General features: G+C 43.4%; 1 protein-coding gene across 2 annotated transcripts in view; it reads right to left on the bottom strand.

The window, feature by feature from the left end:
• Nucleotides 1-19,032, bottom strand: part of VGLL4 (vestigial like family member 4) — a 71,151-nt gene that overhangs the window by 39,916 nt on the left and 12,203 nt on the right. The window contains exon 1 of one of the 2 annotated variants that reach the window (XM_040076561.2): nt 463-881. The exons of the other annotated variant lie outside the window; for it this stretch is intronic. Within the exon in view, the coding sequence (XP_039932495.1) occupies nt 463-544 (82 nt within the window). The 5' untranslated portion in view covers nt 545-881. Of the gene's footprint in view, nt 1-462; nt 882-19,032 lie in introns of those variants that run through there. 2 annotated transcript variants of the gene reach the window in all.

Here is a 19,032-nt window from a genome sequence, read left to right on the forward strand (position 1 = left end):
CCGGACACTCGGCTCCGGCAGCGGCCGGGTCGGGCCCACGCGTGTCCGGCCGCGACCCAGCCCCGCGGCGCCGGGAGAGATGGACAAACCCCAGGCGGACAAACCCCATCTTACAAACCCCGGACGGACAAGCCCCCGCCCGCCCCCCAGCCTTTAGTGCCAGCAGCGCCGCCGGCGAGGGAAAGGAAACCTGGCGCTGAAAACGAGGCTTGTCAGGAAAAAAAAGAAGAAAAAAAAAATTTAAAAAATCACATGGAAAGAAAGAAATCCCTGCCCTGAAACAAAGCTCTGACAACAGCCCGTGGGGCGTCCCGCAGCGGCGATCTCCAAAAACATCCCCGCTGACAAACAGCAGCGAGCAGTGCTCGGAGAAGGATCCATCCCTCCCATGCGAGGGATCGAGGGATCCATTCCCTCCCCGTGCGAGGGCACCACTGATTTCCCGCGGCGAGGCACTATTACCTTCGTAGCACAGGATGCCGATATTGTTGTTCATCTTGTCCAAGTACTGGTAGTTCAACAGGTCCATCCTCATAAACAGCATTTATCGGGCTGGCGAAGAGGAGCGGCTCCGGGAGGGGAAGGCAGACGGTGCCGAGGCGCTCCCGGCTTCCAAACCCCGGCAGAGGCCCAGCCTGGAGCGGGTCGGGAAGGGGGAGCGGGCTCCGACAGCCCGGGGAACGCGAGGGGAACGCGCTGCGGTACGCGGGGGAAGGCGTGCGGGGGCTTCCCAATGGTTCTTCCAAGTTTAAAAAAAAAAAAAAAAATTAAAAATAAGAGCGTAAAAGCAAAGCGAAAGGCGGCGGGGCAGGGCAGGCAGGGAGGAGGGCACAGCCCGCTGCGAGCGCCGGCGCTGACAGCGGCAGTGCCCGGCACTGCCCGCCGGGCCCCGCTCCCAGCCCGCTGCTCTCAGAGCCCGGCCCGCCCCGCGCAGGCGCTGCCGGCGGCCGGGGCTGCTTTGTGCTCCGGAGCGGCCCGGCAGGGAGCGGGGGGCGGCGGCGGGGAGCCAGGGAAGGAGGGAACCAGGGAAGGAGGGAGGGCACGGCCGCGTCAGAGCCGCTCGCACAGGAAACAGCGGAGGGAGGAGGAGGCGGCGGCGGCTGCGAGGGGAGGAAGCGGCGCTGAGGGGCCTCCTCCGGGCACGGGCGGCAGCGCGGCGGCTCGGGGGAAGGGGAGGGTGCCCTCCTTCTGTTAAAACGAATTCTGCCTCCCTTCGCTCCCCAGCACGGCCTCAGCGCCTTACAGCGAGAAGCAATGCGGTTCTGCGGCAACAGCAGACACGGAATCACGGCATGGCATCACAGGAATGATAAATGGAATCACAGGAATGAGAGAGACAATTAAAATAAAAGGCGTGAGGTAGTGGCCATTTCCCCGCGTGTACAGTTCATATATAAATAGTTTAAACATGTTTCTCACACTGCGCATCAACAGGCATCGCACGCATTGCTACAATTCCATCAGGGCACAGCCAGATCGGATTTTTTAAGGGCTATTAGTGGTTAAACATTCCGGGCTCTGGATCTTTAGCAGCTGCCGGCTGAGATGACAGAGATGATGGAGACTGGTGCTGCTGCAGCTCTCTGATCTCGGGATGTGGGCTGCCCCTCTGCAGCCCCAACCCGGAGCACAGAGCTGCCCGCACAGATGTGTGCGGCGCATCCTGCGAGGGCAGAACATCTGGGCGGGTGGCAGCATGTGCCAACCTGATGGGCACCGGTTTGCATTTCCTGCGGCTGAGCAGCACCCCAAGTCTCGGGCTGACGTGAAAAGAGAAATGAGGAAAGCTAATGGAATCCGAATTTTCACAGTGCCCTCTTCAGCTTGGAGCACAGCTCATCCCTGCCCGTCTGGGATAGGGAATCTTCATGACAGACACACGGGCAGAACCAGCGAAACACTTTAATTCCCACCCTGAGAACTTCTCCCGTCTGCTAGAGAAGGGGAAGGGATGACAAGGCAGAGGCAGCTCACAGAGTGACACTTTGTGATGGCATTTTGAGAGTTACAGCTTAAACGCGCTGGGTATTTCAGTACGAACAGGCAGTTTAAATTTACTGCTGGTGTCTACTCAATAATCTAAGGAAGATTGCCTAGAACATAAAAAAAGGTTTCTCCTCCCTTCAGATACACAATGCTGAGATAGCAACACATTTCTTGAATGGTATCTAATAAAAAGTTGCAGTTGTTTTGGAAAAGTTGCAACCACATAGACCAAAACAAGCCCATGATATTTTCCAGAAAGAGAAGTATCTTTAATAAAGAGTAGCGTATGGTGATTTTTAAGCAGGACATGAGAAGTTTTGCACATTGTGCATACTCAGAGATATTCCACACCAATCCATCAAATTAAAGCAGTCATCTAATAAAGACATCAAGAGAAATCTGAGCCCTCTAAGATATAAACAGCAATAAAAATCCACACCTACAACATTAAAAAAAGAGAGGCACGTTTCTTCAGCGTGAAATGCAAGTTGCTCACCCATTTTGGGGACAATGTTTTGATATTTAAAGTTTTTAACATAGCGTCCCTGAATTCACATGAATGCAACACATTTATTGGGCGCTTGGGAAGGACAAGAAGATAAATATTCAATTCTTTCACTTTAAAGTACTTAAATTTTTTGTGGGAGGTGCAGGTGATGAGGAAGAAAACACTATTTAAACTCCTTTAGAGCAGTGCTCTACAAGACAGGGGCGCACAGGGGCATTACAACTCCAATTTGAATTCTCTATATGCAAAGTTTCATATTTCTTCAAGCTGTTTGGAAAAGTGGTTGGGTGTTGTCCACAAACCACTGACTACTCAGGAGCGCTGTCCAGACACTAATAAAGGAGTTAATTCCTTATTACAGCAGTAGTCACTGGTGTGCAGATTTTAGGCAGTAATGATCCCTGTTAGGTGAATGGCTTTCAGCATTTCAGTACAAACTCTGATTGGACTTGTCAAATGTTGTATAATGAACATGCTTCACAATAAATAATAATAAACTGCACCAAACACCGAGAGCCTTTTGAACTTCTACATTAAAATATCTATGCTGAAAACAAGGCAGTGCCTAGTGAAAGAGCGTGGGGGGAATTATCAATGTAAACTTATCTCTTGCATTGCATTTTAAACCCTGAATCCGTTCTTAGGAAAACTTTCTTTGAAAGAAAATTTTATCAGCTCAACAAATCCAAGCTCAGCAGACGTTAACCTCAAATACTGTCAGGGTCAGAGTTAAGTACTTGGTTCCTGTCAGCAAATTCTCAAGTCAGATTGCTGCTCCTCGGTCTGAGAGATCTTCCACTGAAATGAAACCAATAATCAGCGCATCAGTGGGCCAGGAAAAAAAAAGCTGGTTTTCATCTGTTCCTTCTCCATCCTGCTAGCTGCAAACACGGAGCTGAGGCATCTCTGCCTCTCATTGTCTGGAGTATTTCCTCTCGGATTGCACACTCCCTGCCCCTGGCAGTGAATCCCAGCTCTGGGATCCGGCGTGAGCCCACTGAACTTTAACACAACAGCAGCCTCTAGAGGTAACGGGAAAGCCACGGGCTCCGGGGGGATTTACACGGGATTTTATTCTAATTATCCCGCAGAGCACGGGAGAGGCTTCAGCCTCTTCAGGGATCTGCTTCACTTCAACACAGAAAGCAAATTCAGTCTGCACACAGCGATGCCTCACCACCTCAGAAGGCACAAAAAGCAAAGTAAGGAAAGCAAAAAGAGCGGGTAGATCACCACTGTCAATAACAGGACTTGATATAAAATAAATCCTTACGACTGTATATCATTTCGTTCACCTGGAAAAAATCCTTAATACATCAAGTCTGTGATACCAGATTTGACAGTGAGAGGTTATGCGGGGTTTAGAGCATTTGAACCTGGACTGAGCTGCTTTAGTATGTTTTACAAACATAGAGGGAGCTGCTTTTCTCTTTGCCTTTTCTCTGCCCTCCTCGACCCTCTCCTCCCTCTCCTCTCTCACAGTGCTGAAGAGCCTGAGAAAATAAAATGCCTTTGGTGCCTGCACTCCACAACCTCTTCCAGGGGGAAAATGGGCACCACTGGCTGAGAATCAACCCCACAGATGGGAGACAACTGAAATTCCACCCATGAAGATCATCGGCAGAGAGCAACTGTTGAAACAGTTCAGCCAGTTCTGCAACTGAGAGAAAAAAAGTACTATTTCCAGACAGGAGACCCACTCTGATATGCCTGAGTGGCCACACAGTGCTGCTCAGCATAATTCCACTTTTGAGCAGATAATTATCAGCTGCAGCTCCTCAGGTTAGACAGGCACCTACTGAAAACCTCAATGCACACCAAGGAGGAGGTGGAGGAATAAAGCAAGAACATTTTAAAACGAGGTTTACCTTTTTTCTTTCCCTAAGAAAAGGGCAAATTCGAGTTGAGGGTTGCTAGGTGGCGATGTGCCTGAAGGAAAAGGCTTTTCTTTTTCCACACACTCCACTGCAGTGTGAGAAGCTGCTCTCAACCTCCCTGTTCTTATATTTGTTAGAACGTGTTGCACAGGAAAAAAGCAAAACAAAAATTCTCCATGAAGCAATTTGGGGTGTTTGCTTTGAAATCCATTCAGGTGTGATGAGGAAATACAGTTAAAATGGACTGAACGAGCCCAGAAATGTACGACAAGGGAAATGACATTTCAAGTTCCTTGCAAGCAGCAATCTCACAGCTGTGCCTCTGAGATCCACACACACAGCTCTTCCCTCAGTGAGTCAGACGCCACAAAAAATAACTTTACACACTTCTTACAAAGCATTAAGCACTCACACCAGCGAACAGAAGATATCAAAACACACATTATTCCCATGTGCATTCCTCCACTGCTTTTTGCTTAATCATGAAGTTGGCATTGCAAATAGATTTTAATCACACCAAACTACCTGTTCCCTTAAATCAATAATTAAAGCCTCACCAGGCAGAGCATCTCTGAGCTCAAGCGCCTTCCTGTTTGACCTGTCCCCTAGTTAAAGGTCTCAACAACCTGCCAGACATTCTAGAACACAAAAGATGCTTTTCCAATTGTCACTGGAGCTTCTCAAGACTGAAATAGGAAGCTTACACCCCAAATCGACTTGTGACAAAATAATATGTGCATTCTATCTTTCTTGTCATAACCCAAACTCAGGGAATGCTGCTTAAAAAACCCAAGCACAGCATTATCTAGTGAGGAAATCTGTTTAGGGGTGTGTGAGCATCACAAAATGCTGGGCAACTCACGATAGGAATCTCCACTGAACAAAATGCCACGGAAACCAAAAATACAGTGATGCCTAAGAAAGTCCAGAGTCGCAAGCACTTGTAAGGCCCAGGAATGGATGTAATAAATGGTTTGTCTGAATTGGCAGATGGATTTTTTTTTTAATTTTATTTTTTAAAAATGCCTTGCTGTACTGCAGTTCTTATTCTGTACTACTCACTTCTCTAAAGACACACAGATTTTCAAACAGCATCTCACTGTGATGGTAAATAAAAACTTCAGATCACTTGTTTGTAAATATTGAGCGGTTTAGGACCAGCTATTTCACACCAGAGCAGAAAGTTCCAAGGTATTTATCAATTCAAAAAGCTTTTGGCTAACTAAAACCTGCCCTCATCAGCAAGAATCATTTGTCTCCTGCCCCAAACTCAACACACTTGCTCTCCTTCCACAACTTTTTTCAGGAGGGAATTCGGGCCAGGAAAAGCAGAATCCAAGGCAGGGCACAGACAGAGCTTTCCCTTGTAGGGTTTTTATTTTTTGCAAAAATCAATTTAATTCTGAGTGAATATATAAAATAGGCACAGAGGTGCTGGGTGAGGCCTCTGGTTTATCCAGAATATTTTCCATTTCTCACTGGTATCCCTGCAGCTCTCAGTTTGCTGGTGTTCTTTTGTTTTCTTCGGTTGGGCTGAGAACACTTCAAAAATGCAGTTAAAGCACACAACAGATAAATCTAGTTTATCTGGGCGGAAAAATTGTGATGTGCTAATTAAAAACTCGATAACCTTTACTGTTATTTGCATACTAATTTGAATTTCTGAAGGGTTGATGATAATCACAAACATAATTCAACTTGAACTACAAAGAGTCTCAAATACCACCAGAGTCTCCAGAAGCAAACAGTGAAGCGTAAACATTGCCATGCCCTGAGATTGTGTTAGCAGGGCCAAAAAATTACTTTATGTTCTTCCAATATGAGAAACAAGAGGATTAAAAAAAAGAAAAAAAAAAAAAAAAAAAAAAAAAACAAAAAAAAAACAAAAAAACAAAAAAAACAAAAAAAAAAAAAGGCGATTACTAAAGAAAAAAATGCCAATTTTAAGTCAGCTTGATGCTCAGGCATCTAAACCACTTTTAACTTAGGAAAATGAAGAGCCAGACCATGTTTAGAGGTTAGATTTCAAAATTACTCTGCGTATCCCTCAGCTTTGGGAAGAAGCAAATCCAGTTTCCAGAAGCCACTAATTACAGGGTTCAGAAATAAAGCAGAGAGCTCCGAGATTGCTAAAGTCTTTGAAAACATTTCCCCTTATAGCTTGCTTGGCAAGACATAAAATACGCGTTTTTATATATAAATATATATATACAGGGCCTAATTGGCCTTAGATGTCAACATATGTAAATCTGTGGAGCCAACCTTGCTTGCATACAGACTGAATATTCCAATAATTATAATCACATTATACTGAATATTCCAATAATTATAATCACCTTAGAAATGACATAAAACCAGCATTCCCAATGCTGTTCCAGGCACTAAAATCAATCACAACTTTTCTTACGAAACAAAATAATTTAGGCTTCAACACATCACAGCAATTACTTACCTGAAATTTTAAGATTAAAATATTAATAAGTATCTATTGCAAAAACCCAATTATGTAACTTGCAACCTACTCCATTAAATTAAAATGACATTTCATTCAAGCTCTAAGACTACTCTTTTCCAACTGAGGATCTTGTTCTCTCATTCAAAAGTATTTGACACTAATATTTTTACCACACCAAACAAACAAACACGCACAAAAAAACCACCCCAACTCCAATCTTAAACGCACTCTCACTTATCCCAAATTTTAGTGCTCACAAAAAACCTTTGCCACTCAAAAACCCTTTGCTCAGGATGCAGAGGGGTGTCCTCTGGATCAACAGAAACCCCCCCCAAAAACAAACAAACAAACAAACAACAAAACAAACAAACAAGAAAAACTAAGAAAACAAGAAAAAATACCAACGCCCTTGCATTATTTAAAGCATTAATATAAAGAAGAGCATGTTTTATCATATAAATGTATAATATTATATATTATTTATTCGCACGCATGGATGTGTGCTGGGTTCTGCAGGACACAAGTGGAATGTTGTATATTGTCCTGATTCCACTAAATCCTGCAGAGGATGCCCTTGCTGTCCAGAAGTACAAATTCAGGTCTCAGAAACAGAGACACAGCAGTGTAAAACCTTACCAAATCAGTCACAAAGCCCACCCTGTTCCAAACCACAGCCTTCCAACATCGCTCTCTCCAGCCAGGACAAGGACTGGCAGGGAATGGAAGATGAAACCCTTTTTCCAATGGATCAAAGCTCCCATTTCGAATTCTACAGGTACACAAGGCGTTTTTCCTTCCAAAAGTGAAACCTAGAGAACCCTGAAAATTCCCCACCAAAACTGTTTCTCAGTGCAATCAACACTAGCTTTTTCTTACTGTGCTTTTGCTGTTTTCACCCTAAAAAGAAGTGGGGAAAAGAAGGGTTTTTTCATGTTTTGGATTAAAAAAGACATTTATTTGTTGTTAACTTCCAGCTTTCTGACAAACCCGTAAAGTCAGCATTTACACTTCCCATCAATTCCCCTCTGCCAGCTCTACCCTGGTTTTCTCAAGGATCACACAACCATCACTCACCGACTTTAAAAGAAGAGACCATTCTTCAAACCGAATTTTTGCCTTTTAATTTACCAAAAAGCGGCCAAAATGTCCCTCTGGTGAGCACTGCGCATGCCACAGGTTGTCCTCAACATTCCATGAGGAATCCCAGGTCCTGCAGGAAATTGCAGTGACCACAACCTGAGCTTTGTCATGTTTCAGCACTCGCTTGTTTTTTAACCCAGAGGCAGAGAGGAAAGGATCACAGCTACCAAATTTTAACCACAAGGAAAGCCTTGGCTGGGCAGATTTGTGGGTACATATCAGGTTTTTTTCCCCCCCAAGGCTCACATCCACCACCACTTCACTTCCTGAAATTCGGTGTTTCCCAAACGCGACAAATATTCCATGACGTCCCCAAAATTTCCTCAGCCTTTAAATATTTTAAAATACTTTCCATCTTAACATCCCCTTTCACTCACCTACAAGCTCCTCTCTCTCCTTCCAACAATCTCAACACCTTCCTCAAGCTGTGTTCTCCAACCACCCTAAACAAAGAGCTTTTCCCGTCAATCCCACCTTACCCAGAGCCCCCCATCCTGTCTCACCACGATTTCTCAATCAAAGATTAATTCTTCATGACCCAGGCTTTGAAATTTCCCTCTTTCCAGGCTTTAAAATTCCCTGATTCCCTCTGGACCAGCCACAGAACAGGCCAAGGCACACACAGCACCAAAAGATACTTGGTCATGGGACACTGGAATCCCAAAAATGAAGTGACACATCACACTCTAGAGTACCCCCTCATCTCTCCCTGTCTCCATCCTTTTCCCCCTGACCTTTTATTTCCTTTCTCTTGAGCTACAGGTGCTCTCAGATGCATGAACTCAATGTTTGTTTCTCTAAGCCAGTGATATTCCACCTCCTTTCCAAAAAGCTGGAAAAAGAAATGTCCTGGGTATAGTGAAAAGGAAGGAAAGGGGGAAAAAGGCATTATTTCGTGACAGGACTAGTGGCTAAAGAGGAAGAAGTCCTAATGGTCCCAGCAGCTCTCCACTGAGATAAAATTCCCCTATAAACAAATCCCAGATCCCCAAGCAAGAATAAAAAAGCCAAAAAACCAGCTGTAGGTGGTGAGCTGGGCTAATTACGTAAATCAAATCATTGCCAGAAATTCTGGGCTTGTTGCTTCCAGAAGCTGGAGGAACTGAAGTGTCATATGAAAATGATTGCTGGGGCTGGGCCAGGATGATTTCAGGAGGAGTCACATCCCTGGTGAGAGATGCTGGTTTGCTGGAAGGGTGACAGAGGAGAGGCAGAGACACGGCATGCACCAACAAGCGTCTCAGCCAGAAATCAAAGCAGGGCAGCGCAGCCTCAAAATCAAAAGCTCCCGATTTACGACCTTAAAATTGAGTTTGTGTCAGCCTTGGTGATGGGTCTGGAGCAGGACTGGCTGCCAGGTGTGGGAGCAGCCCTGGGTAAGAGCTCCTGCAGATCCACAATTCACACCCTGCTGCTGCCAGCACTCCCTGCTGAGCTTCTGTTTGAAGAGAATCAGCAGCAAAAAAGGTTACAAAGCATTTAATTTATTAACTGATGAAAGTAATTTCACATTTATGTAATTTTATATAAAAATAAATTAATAATTTAATAAAATTAATACATTTTTGTAGAATACTTTTTAATTTACTAATAAAATAAATTTAACAAAAAGCCCAAATTCCTGAGCTGGAGACATTCTACTCTTTACCATCACGTGTCTTAGGAATCAGTTTTCAGGATAAATATTGCAATACATCATTTTTAAAATACAGAAATGTTCAAAGAGTATTGCTCCTTTTTTGCCCTCCAGGTTCTTTATGTTGCAACTCCATAATATTGCGAAGTTTTGCAATGCTGATGCTTTTTTTAAAGGCCTGTTTCTCCTGTGGGCACCCGAAGATAATTGCACACAATTAATTAATTTTTTTTCAGCTTTTAAATCTAACAGATTAAAAAAAAAATCATGTAAATTAGGCCTCAAAGTGAATCCACAAGCTCAGAACTGGGAATTAGTGAAAACTTTTGAACTGAACATTTTTGAAGGCCGATCGTGAAGTGCCAAAATGTTTGGGTTGGGCAGAACACAACAATTTTTCAAAAGTGTAGATGATAAAGACTGTCAAAACACATTTTCTCCTTTGGTGTCCCATTCATCAAATGCACTCAGCCATGTAGAGATCTTCTGTCTCAGAACAAATTCACCATCTTGAGCTTTCTCTGAAGTCAGATACTTTAAACACCCATAAACAAGATGGAAGAGATCATTATATTTTTTATTCTATATAAAGAGAAGAATGCACCCAAACCAAGCCACGTGATCAATATTTTTACTTTTGAAAGGTGATTCTTCTAACATCGAATACAGACAGCAGATCAGAAATATCATGTCTAATATTTATTTCTGTCTGCAAGGAGCAGCGCAAACACGAACACGCTCAGTTTTCACCCGAGGCAAGGATCCACCTCTGTGGCAGCTGGAGGAACACAGGCAGGAAGATGAGATTTCCCTGAAGGCACAGAAGCCAGTCAGATCCTGACTCTGCAAGGACCACGCCTCACTTTCATCCACTCTCCTAATTACAAATAAAAGCACTCTTGGTCTGGCTGTTCCTTTCAGGCAGAACCTGTCTGACCTGTTCATGCACTGACAGTGGATTTAAAAAGCCACCAGCCAGGGGAGAAGCTTTATTAAAGGAACCCTGGTGGAATGGAACACCCATGAGCCACAAGAGGTGGTTTTAAAAAAAAAAAAAAAAAAAAATCTACATTTTCCTACTGCCAGCCTTCCTCCTGTTCCTAATTAATATTTGAGGATGGCAGAGCAGAAAGTGGCATCAGTGGGGTTGCATTAGGGTCAGTGGAACGGCTCCTAATGCCACTCTGCCCTATTTCTGAAGAGGAAAAAGAAAAATAAATTTAGGATGGAGCTGCCAGATGATCAGACAGACACATGCAAATCTGAACAGATGACCAGAGAAAAGAGTCCAGTGGGAACACATCGGAGTGCAGGCAGGTAACAATAAGCAGGGTTTTATTACAGCATGATGCTGCAGTTGTCACAGGGGTTGGCCAGGTTGCCTCTGCTCTACCTGTAGATGGATAAATCTTCCAGACTGGGCTCAGGCTGCAAAGTCCTCTTTATCTTTGGACAGAAACTCAGATTCTTCCAGTGCCCACAAGGAAGGTTTGATCTCACAAGGAAGTGAAGCATTTATTACCCTCTGCATGAGAGAGAAGTAGCCAATTCCTGCCCCTCCATGCTGATCTGCAAGCCCAGCACACCAGAGCAGAAAATTCCAAGGTATTTATCAACTCAAAAAGCTTTTGATTATTTCAAACCTGCCCTCATCAGCAAGAATCATTTGTCTCTCACCCCAAACTCAACACACCTGCTGTCCTTGCACAGCCTTTTTCAGGTGGGAATTTGGGCCAGGAAAGACCGTTTGAAATGTTGCTGGTTGAGTTGGACATTCCTGGATTTTTGTGACCCTTCACATGTCTCAGGGAGCACAATCTGCTCCTTAACTTCAGCTAAAAGATCCCCCCCCAGCCTGACTTTGGTCTCAGGAAAACGTCCTCGCACAGTTTCTCTGATCAAATATAAGAACGAGCACTCCATGTCCACGGAACTCACAATAATTAGGATTAATTACTATTCATGGGAATGAGCCCTGGCAAGGCAGCAGCCTCAGTAAAAAAAATCTGCAGTGCAGATGATCCCGAGATCAAAGTTCACCTCACAGAGTTATCAGCAGCAGGATGCAGCTACAAAGGGAAACTCTCCGTCTGTTCTATCAGATATCCCAACAGATTCTCCCTGTGCACACATCGCTTCCACAGGGAACACCAAAAGAACACAAACCAGGTGCCCCTCGATTTTCCTGAACAAATAATCCTCCCAGCTCCAAAGCCAGTGAAGTCCTTGATATTTTATCAGGCTGCAGCAGATTTGCCACAAGTAAGTTCATGTCACTACCAGCACAAAGCAGTGTGTATCAACGCTCACGCATCACCCCCGGCAGAACTCCTGCCTGGATTTTTATTGTTTTATGGAATCTTATGCCACCAAGAAAATCCATCTCTGGTGAGCTGTATCTCATCTCAACACTCCTCCTTTTTCCCCTCTGTGTACATGCGGAACGTGAATTTTTAAAGTTAAACCCAACCTTCACAGCCTGGCAGTGACGCTGCTCCCACTGCAGCCACCACTCTCACATAATTCTCATTTACTGATAGGCACTGACAGAAGGATTTTTACACCCCACTTTCTGCTCAGGTTCTCCACATACTGAACAAATACTGAACCCTCAGAGCTCTGTCAGCCTCAGAAGGGTTGGTAAAATGTGCTGAAGCTTCTCTCCAGCCAGACCAACTCCAGAGACAACCATCACACCACACAATATTCCAACACCACAGTTCCTGTTGAGCTGATTTGGGCTCTATTTTATACTCCCAGACAGGCCAACCAGCTCAGCTTAAAGCCTGCTCGATTTAGCTTTCCTTTGCTTGCTGGAAGAATGAATTTGTGTCAGGAATGTCTGTGCAGTGAAGACAATCCCAAAGAAACCAATTAGCTATGTCAGGATTCAACAGCAGGAGTGACATCCGAGCACTGCCGGAGGTTATCAAACACCCAACAGCTCGCAAAGTTTCACAGAAAAAAAGATACTCTTGGAACCCTGGGCACTGACAATTTCAGACTTTCTGTGCTGCCAGGCACTGACCCCCAAGCAAACACTGCATTGACCTGAGGCCGTGGAGAAGGCTCCCAAAATTGAGTGACAGCACTGGGATTGTGGGTGTGGAGTTTGGATAGAAATGTGTGATATCACAGGGTGGAAAACTCAGAGTTTAAGGGTTTAGAATACAGTAATAGATATCTAAAGCAAGATGGAGCTTTAGTCCTTCTTTTTCACCTTCTCCTTCATGGGTCTGGGTGGGATTTTGTAACTGGGTAGAAAAGTCCACATTGTGGGCCACGGGTGGTTGGTTATTGGGTTAAAAGCAAAAATAATCTAGGTGTCATTTCATAATTGGACAGTCTATCCTTAAAATGCCTTGGAGAGAGATAGAGCATTTTTCACCTTGTTAGCCAGAACTCACAACTTGTGAGTCTGTAACACAGATAAGAATTAATAAACATCTGAGTCTGAACACAAACTCTTGCTTCTCCAGCATTTAATCCTCGCTCTAACAGAAAAAAAGACAAGAGACCCACAAGATACTATAAAAAAGAGATGCAAGTCGGTTTGCTGTGCTGCATAACGAAGGTTGAAAATAAATCCTGCACCTCTGGATGCCAGGATTGGGCAATGTTGTTCAGGGTAAGCTCAGCACAGCAGTGATTGCCAACAAACAGGTCCCAGTGCAGGGTGTCAGCAGATGACACAAAAATCCCGATAGAAACATCAAGTTCTCCTCTTCACACACTCACACATCTCCTCTAATATTCCAGTTATAAAGATTACTCTCGGTCTGCTCTGACTGATGTGCAGTAAAAGCTCTGCACGTTGGAACTAATTCAAATGGTTTATATTGCTACAGCGTGTGTTCATCATACCAGTGAACTCCCTGAACTACTGTGTCATGGTAGCTGCCCAAAGTTGGTTTCCTGTATTGGTTTCTGAGTAAAATTGATAACACACAGCCTAAACCTGGGAACAAGCTGGGAGGGGATGTACTGATGACACACCAGCATTTGTCATGCTGTTATTTCATCCCTCATATTATTATTTTACCCCCGACATCGCACAGCACAAACGGCTGTCACTGATATAAATCACAACAGATTCAACACCTCCTTCTCAGTACAGGGACAAACCCAAACCCCAGTCTGAACAAACAATTAGGGGCTAAAATATGATCGCAGCAGACTTCAAGAAATGATGTTGCAGATCTAAAGGAACTTTTGTCAATTCCTTTCTCCCCAACCTCCAGCTTCATTCCTTATAGAATTCCCTGTGCTTCACCAGTGTCCTATGGAAGCACCCAGATATTAAACCTCATTAAATATTTATATATCTAAACTCTTAGGAATTATGGGCTAAAACAACACCTCACACCATGGCGAAGAAACTGTGCTAAGAATGTTCTAGCACAGGACAGCCTTGTCCTTCCTTCACCCCCATTCTCACCTCTTCTTTCACTCACTGTTAGAATTCTCCACCTTCACAAGAGCAGCCATCAAACTGCAGAGGTACACTCCAGTAAAAGCTGATGACATCAACCTCTAACCGAAACAAAAGCACCTTCCAATTTTTTCTTACCATTTCAACAAAATGCAAAATAAATTCTCATTTTAAAAAAAAAATTACTATCGCTTAAAAGCATTGAGTATTTTAAATGTTTAATTACATTAATAACAATTTCTGTGCAATCAAAATAACCTCAGTTACTTGACAAATAGCATTATGTGGATTTCCTTAGGGCCATACAAAATCAAGGACTCAAATTCCCATGGAACATTTTAATTAAATAGCTGGACCGTGGAATTTAATTCCAGCAATAAGTTGCACACTCATTTGCAGCCTCCAATCTATTAATCACAGACCACTGCCTTCCTAATGGCAGGTAGAAGGAAAATTAAAAAAAAGACCTCAGAGAATGCAGAGAGTAAATTGAAAGATACCTTAAAAAACCAGAATCTTCATTTACAGCTTCTATTTCTGAGGAAACATCAGTTATTCTACAGCTACCGGAGAAATTATTTATCTTCGCTGTGTTTTAACAATCAAAAGAAGTCACAAGGTAGTATCATTTGCATAAATATTTTCCGCTTACTTCAGTGAACATGCAATTTCAGCCATTTAAAAAGGAAAATTCTGACCCTCTCCAACTTCATGAAGAGCAGGAATCCAAAGAGGAACGGGAAACAAGGAGTTTGTACAAATATATCTGGAATCTGTCCCGACAGAAGGAAAAAAACTGTTCCAGCCAAACCCAGGACAGAATCCAATCTGAGAAATAAGTAAAGCTCTTCCTTTCTCTTTCTTAAATACTTTAAAACCTCGCTCTTTAGTACTTTACACCTGTTCATTGAAATGACTGGAGTGCTCCCAGAACCTGCTGTTACCAAAAACTGAAACTGTAAGGGCAGCACAAGGGCACAGGCTGGAACAGAGCAGTGCTGGGCAGGAGGGAATAGCCACAAGCAGTGGTAAAAAATCTACATTTTTCTACTGCCAGCCTTCCTCCCGTTCCTAATTAATATTTGAGGATGGCAGAGCAGAAAGTGGCATCAGTGGGGTTGCATTAGGGTCAGTGGAACGGCTCCTAATGCCACTCTGCCCTATTTCTGAGGAGGAAAAAGAAGAATAAATTTAGGATGGAGCTGCCAGATGATCAGACAGACACATGCAAATCTGAACAGATGACCAGAGAAAAGAGTCCAGTGGGAACACATCGGAGTGCAGGCAGGTAACAATAGTCAGGGTTTTATTACAGCATGATGCTGCAGTTGTCACAGGGGTTGGCCAGGTTGCCTCTGCTCTACCTGTAGATGGATAAATCTAATCTCGAAGATTAAATTTAATCTTTAAATTGCAAAAATTTTTTAAAAATTCAAAAATCAAAGCCCTTAGAACTCCAGAGACTGTGTCTTAACCCATTCAGAACCCCACCACGTCCCAATTGCTCACATAACCTGTGTTCTGACATGGAATTACCATTTTGAATCACGCTCTGCCAGTTGTTGTCCAAGTGGGTATGGTGAGATTTGGTTGGGTAACTACGGAAGTGAACAAGAAATCCATGAAACTTCATTCCTGATGTCAACCCACATTCCAGCTCTGAACTCTGCTGGCACACTCTGAGGAGCAAGGAGCCAGCCTGGACAGAAAGTTAAAGTGACCTTTAAAGGCAAAACATCTGTCAGGAGTCATGAGAAGCTGAGCCTGAAGGATTCAGGGAGCTGAGCCACTGTTCTTGGAGCAGGATCTCACTGAGGCTCCTCAGGAACAGCCAGACAGCTCAGAACTTTCCACTGAGAACTGGAACTATCATTTAAAAAAATGCAATTAAAAAAATATATATTTTTTTTAATTTTCCAAATTCTTCTTCCTTTCCACAGATGACAACAGTGCAAAGCCCGTTACCTTCCTTCATACTCAAACACTGACAAACGACATTCTTAATGAGCTGTGCACCTATTTTATTCAACATACAAATGAATTATTGATTGATAATTCTGTTAAGGACTGCTATCAGTGTCGATGTATTTAAAGCTAAGTAACTTTTCAAACATACTTCTAAAATTGGAGTCCATCCTTTTAGAATAAAAGAATAATCTGAGTAGGTAGAAGTGTAGCATAAAATGATACAATTATGGTTAAGTACCAGCATTTTGCAATAAATATGTCCTGAAAAAATACAGCCTGGAAAAAAAAAAAAAATCAGGAAAAAAAATATTCTGAAAAAATATATATATCCTAAAAAAAAAAAAAAAATCCTAAAATTCTCCCAAAGACAGATCTTTGCACAGTAAGATCACAGATTTTAACACTGCTCAACTTGAATATTCTGAAATTCCAGAGCACTGTTGGAAAACCATAATACTGTCTGCTGATGAGGTAAATCTAAGGATATAAACAACTGAAAGAGGTCCTTAATAGACCTTATATTTTGGAGGCGAGTTCAAATGGGAAATTATGAGTTTTGCATGTTTATAAAATCGAATATTATTCCAGGCCAGGCTAAGCAAGAGGTGCATGAAGATGCAGAAGCTGGGAATAAGGACAGATGGAGCCGTGGATGAACGAGGAACTCTTCTGTCAAGACCCAGATCCATCCTGCCCCTAAAAAAGCAAATAAAGGCAGGAGATTTCCAATAATGAAGTTACAGTTGTAACACGCAGATGTGTTCACACAAACCAAACAGACAACGTGGGCATGACCCAGAAAATAAAAGTGGTTATTGCTCTTGGCATCCTTCCAGAAAAATCCCAGCGCTTGTACTGGAGTTGTTCCCTTTGAAAGAAGAAAAAGCACAAAGGGATTTGGGGTGTTTATTTGCCCAATTTCTGCCCAGCTGTTTGGAATTTCTCTGCCTTACACAGCAATAAATGTGTATCTAAAGAAAATTTACTCCAGTGCTATGAAATTATCACCACCCAGCACAACACTGGTTGTAGAGGATGCACAAAAATACTCCAAAGTGTTTTGGGCCACCTTTCAATGAACATCTCACTAAGCTTAAAGTTAGAACAGAAAGGGGAAAACAAATTAGAGGAGAGTAATAAATCACTCTCCACTTGTCAATTTGCTAAATAAGAAGCATTTCTCCTTCTAAGCTTATGGATGACAGAATTTTCTGTAGTGACATTGTTTACAGCTGCCCTGCAGATTTGCAGCCAAGATTCTGCTTTCACGGGGAATTGAATTTTGAGTCAGCAGCAAAAGAGGGAAAATTAATAAAAAATAAAGTAATTGTGGTGTTTGCTTCTTGGAGGAAAAAATAAGCTTCTCTTCAGGCTGAAGTAATGCACTGCTGCTTTTTTTTCTTCTTCTTGAACAGCAGAACAAAAAGCAGAAGTTGGTAAAGCAGTGTGTTAATTGACTGTATCCTCTCCTTGTTTCACAAGCCATTCCATCAGGACACTCACCTTGCATTGGAAAATCCACGTTCAGATCCCTCCTCCTCCGGGTCAGAATTTGGATGGCATACCATAAATAAAGTCTGGGTTCCCAGCCAGGGCAAAAAGAAAATCCCAAACAGATGCTCATTAACTAAGAACTTGCAATGTTTTTTTTTACAGCAGAACTGTAAAATTTCTACGATCGTTCCACTAAAGACTGAGTGAGTGAACAAGGAGTGAAGGCTGCATAGGACCACCTCAATTTTAACTTTTAACTTTTAATTTAAAGGCAATTTTAACTGCTGCTAGAAGAGTCGGGTTTATAATGTTGAGCCTGGTTTAATACACAGAGTTAGAGGCAACAGGGAAGTTGCTAAATGCTCTATTCCAGCACTTGATCAAGCGCTGAAATAAGCACCTACAGAAACGAGTACATAAAACAAAAGGTAGAGAAAGTGGTAAATATGCCAAATCCCAAAGTCCTGCTGAAATATTTGAACTCCATTCCTCCCAGCAGTTCTTCCCGTGTGCGGCACTGCCATTCCCAGGAATGTCCTGGGTGTTCTCTGTGCTCCTAAAGGACACCCTGCATTGTCCTAGTCAGCCTGCAGTACTTCGAATTAACGAAGAACTTTCTTTTTTTGCTTTCTAACACCAAATTAAACTCGCCAAATAATGCGTGCCACGGGAAGAACGGCCGGGTTTCCACGCTGGTTTCCATCCCCACAGATGAAACCTAAGCAGGGAATGATTTCCCTGCGCCGGTGGGGAGTTGAGGCTGTAACAAACAGGAATTCTGGTCGAACAGACCAATCCCAAGGCTAGCGTTTGAGCAATGGCAATCCTTTCAGGAGCACGTGCGCTGACAAGTTCCATCCGAGGTGTGCCAGCCTGCTGTTCAGCCAGCTGCGATGTTCGGAGCTCTGCTCGGTATCTGATGGCCAATTCCATCCCGGCAGGGAGATTCCTCCCCCTCCACTCGCCAGACAGCATTTAGGGAGATAAAGTTTCAGCAAACGCCCGCGTATTTTATCCCAAATTAACGGAGAAGGGAAGAAGAGCCGCAGCTGTGTGGCGGCCGCTGCTCGAGGAGCTCTGGGCAGGAACATCTGGGCAGGAACATCTGGGCTGCCTGAAGGATGCTGTGATGTGTTTACAAACTGTAGGCAGCTGAGCTTTTTTTTTTTTTTTTTAAAAAAAAAAAAAACATTCCAAAGGAACACGCAGGCCCTTTGTTCCTGCAGGAATTTCCATCCCTCCATTGGCCCCGCTAATGGGGTTCCCCTGCTCCAGGGGGACATCGAGGCTCCAGGCAGACAATCGCCCCATTTTCCAGCCTGTTTAACAAGCTGAAAACATCCTTTTGTTTTCTTGCTACAATAAACTCGGAGGGAGGGGGGGGAGGGTGTGTGTGTGTGAAACTTTCTGGGGGTAAGAATAATCCATTGGGTTTTTTTCAAACAAAACAAGCCAAGCAAGCAGTTGTTCTATCTAACACCGGTGCTTCCAAGAAAATCCTAAAATTAATGGGATGGCCCTGACAGCATCCAGAGG

The sequence above is a fragment of the Hirundo rustica genome, chromosome 12 (assembly GCF_015227805.2).
Source record: "Hirundo rustica isolate bHirRus1 chromosome 12, bHirRus1.pri.v3, whole genome shotgun sequence".
NCBI lineage: Eukaryota > Metazoa > Chordata > Aves > Passeriformes > Hirundinidae > Hirundo > Hirundo rustica.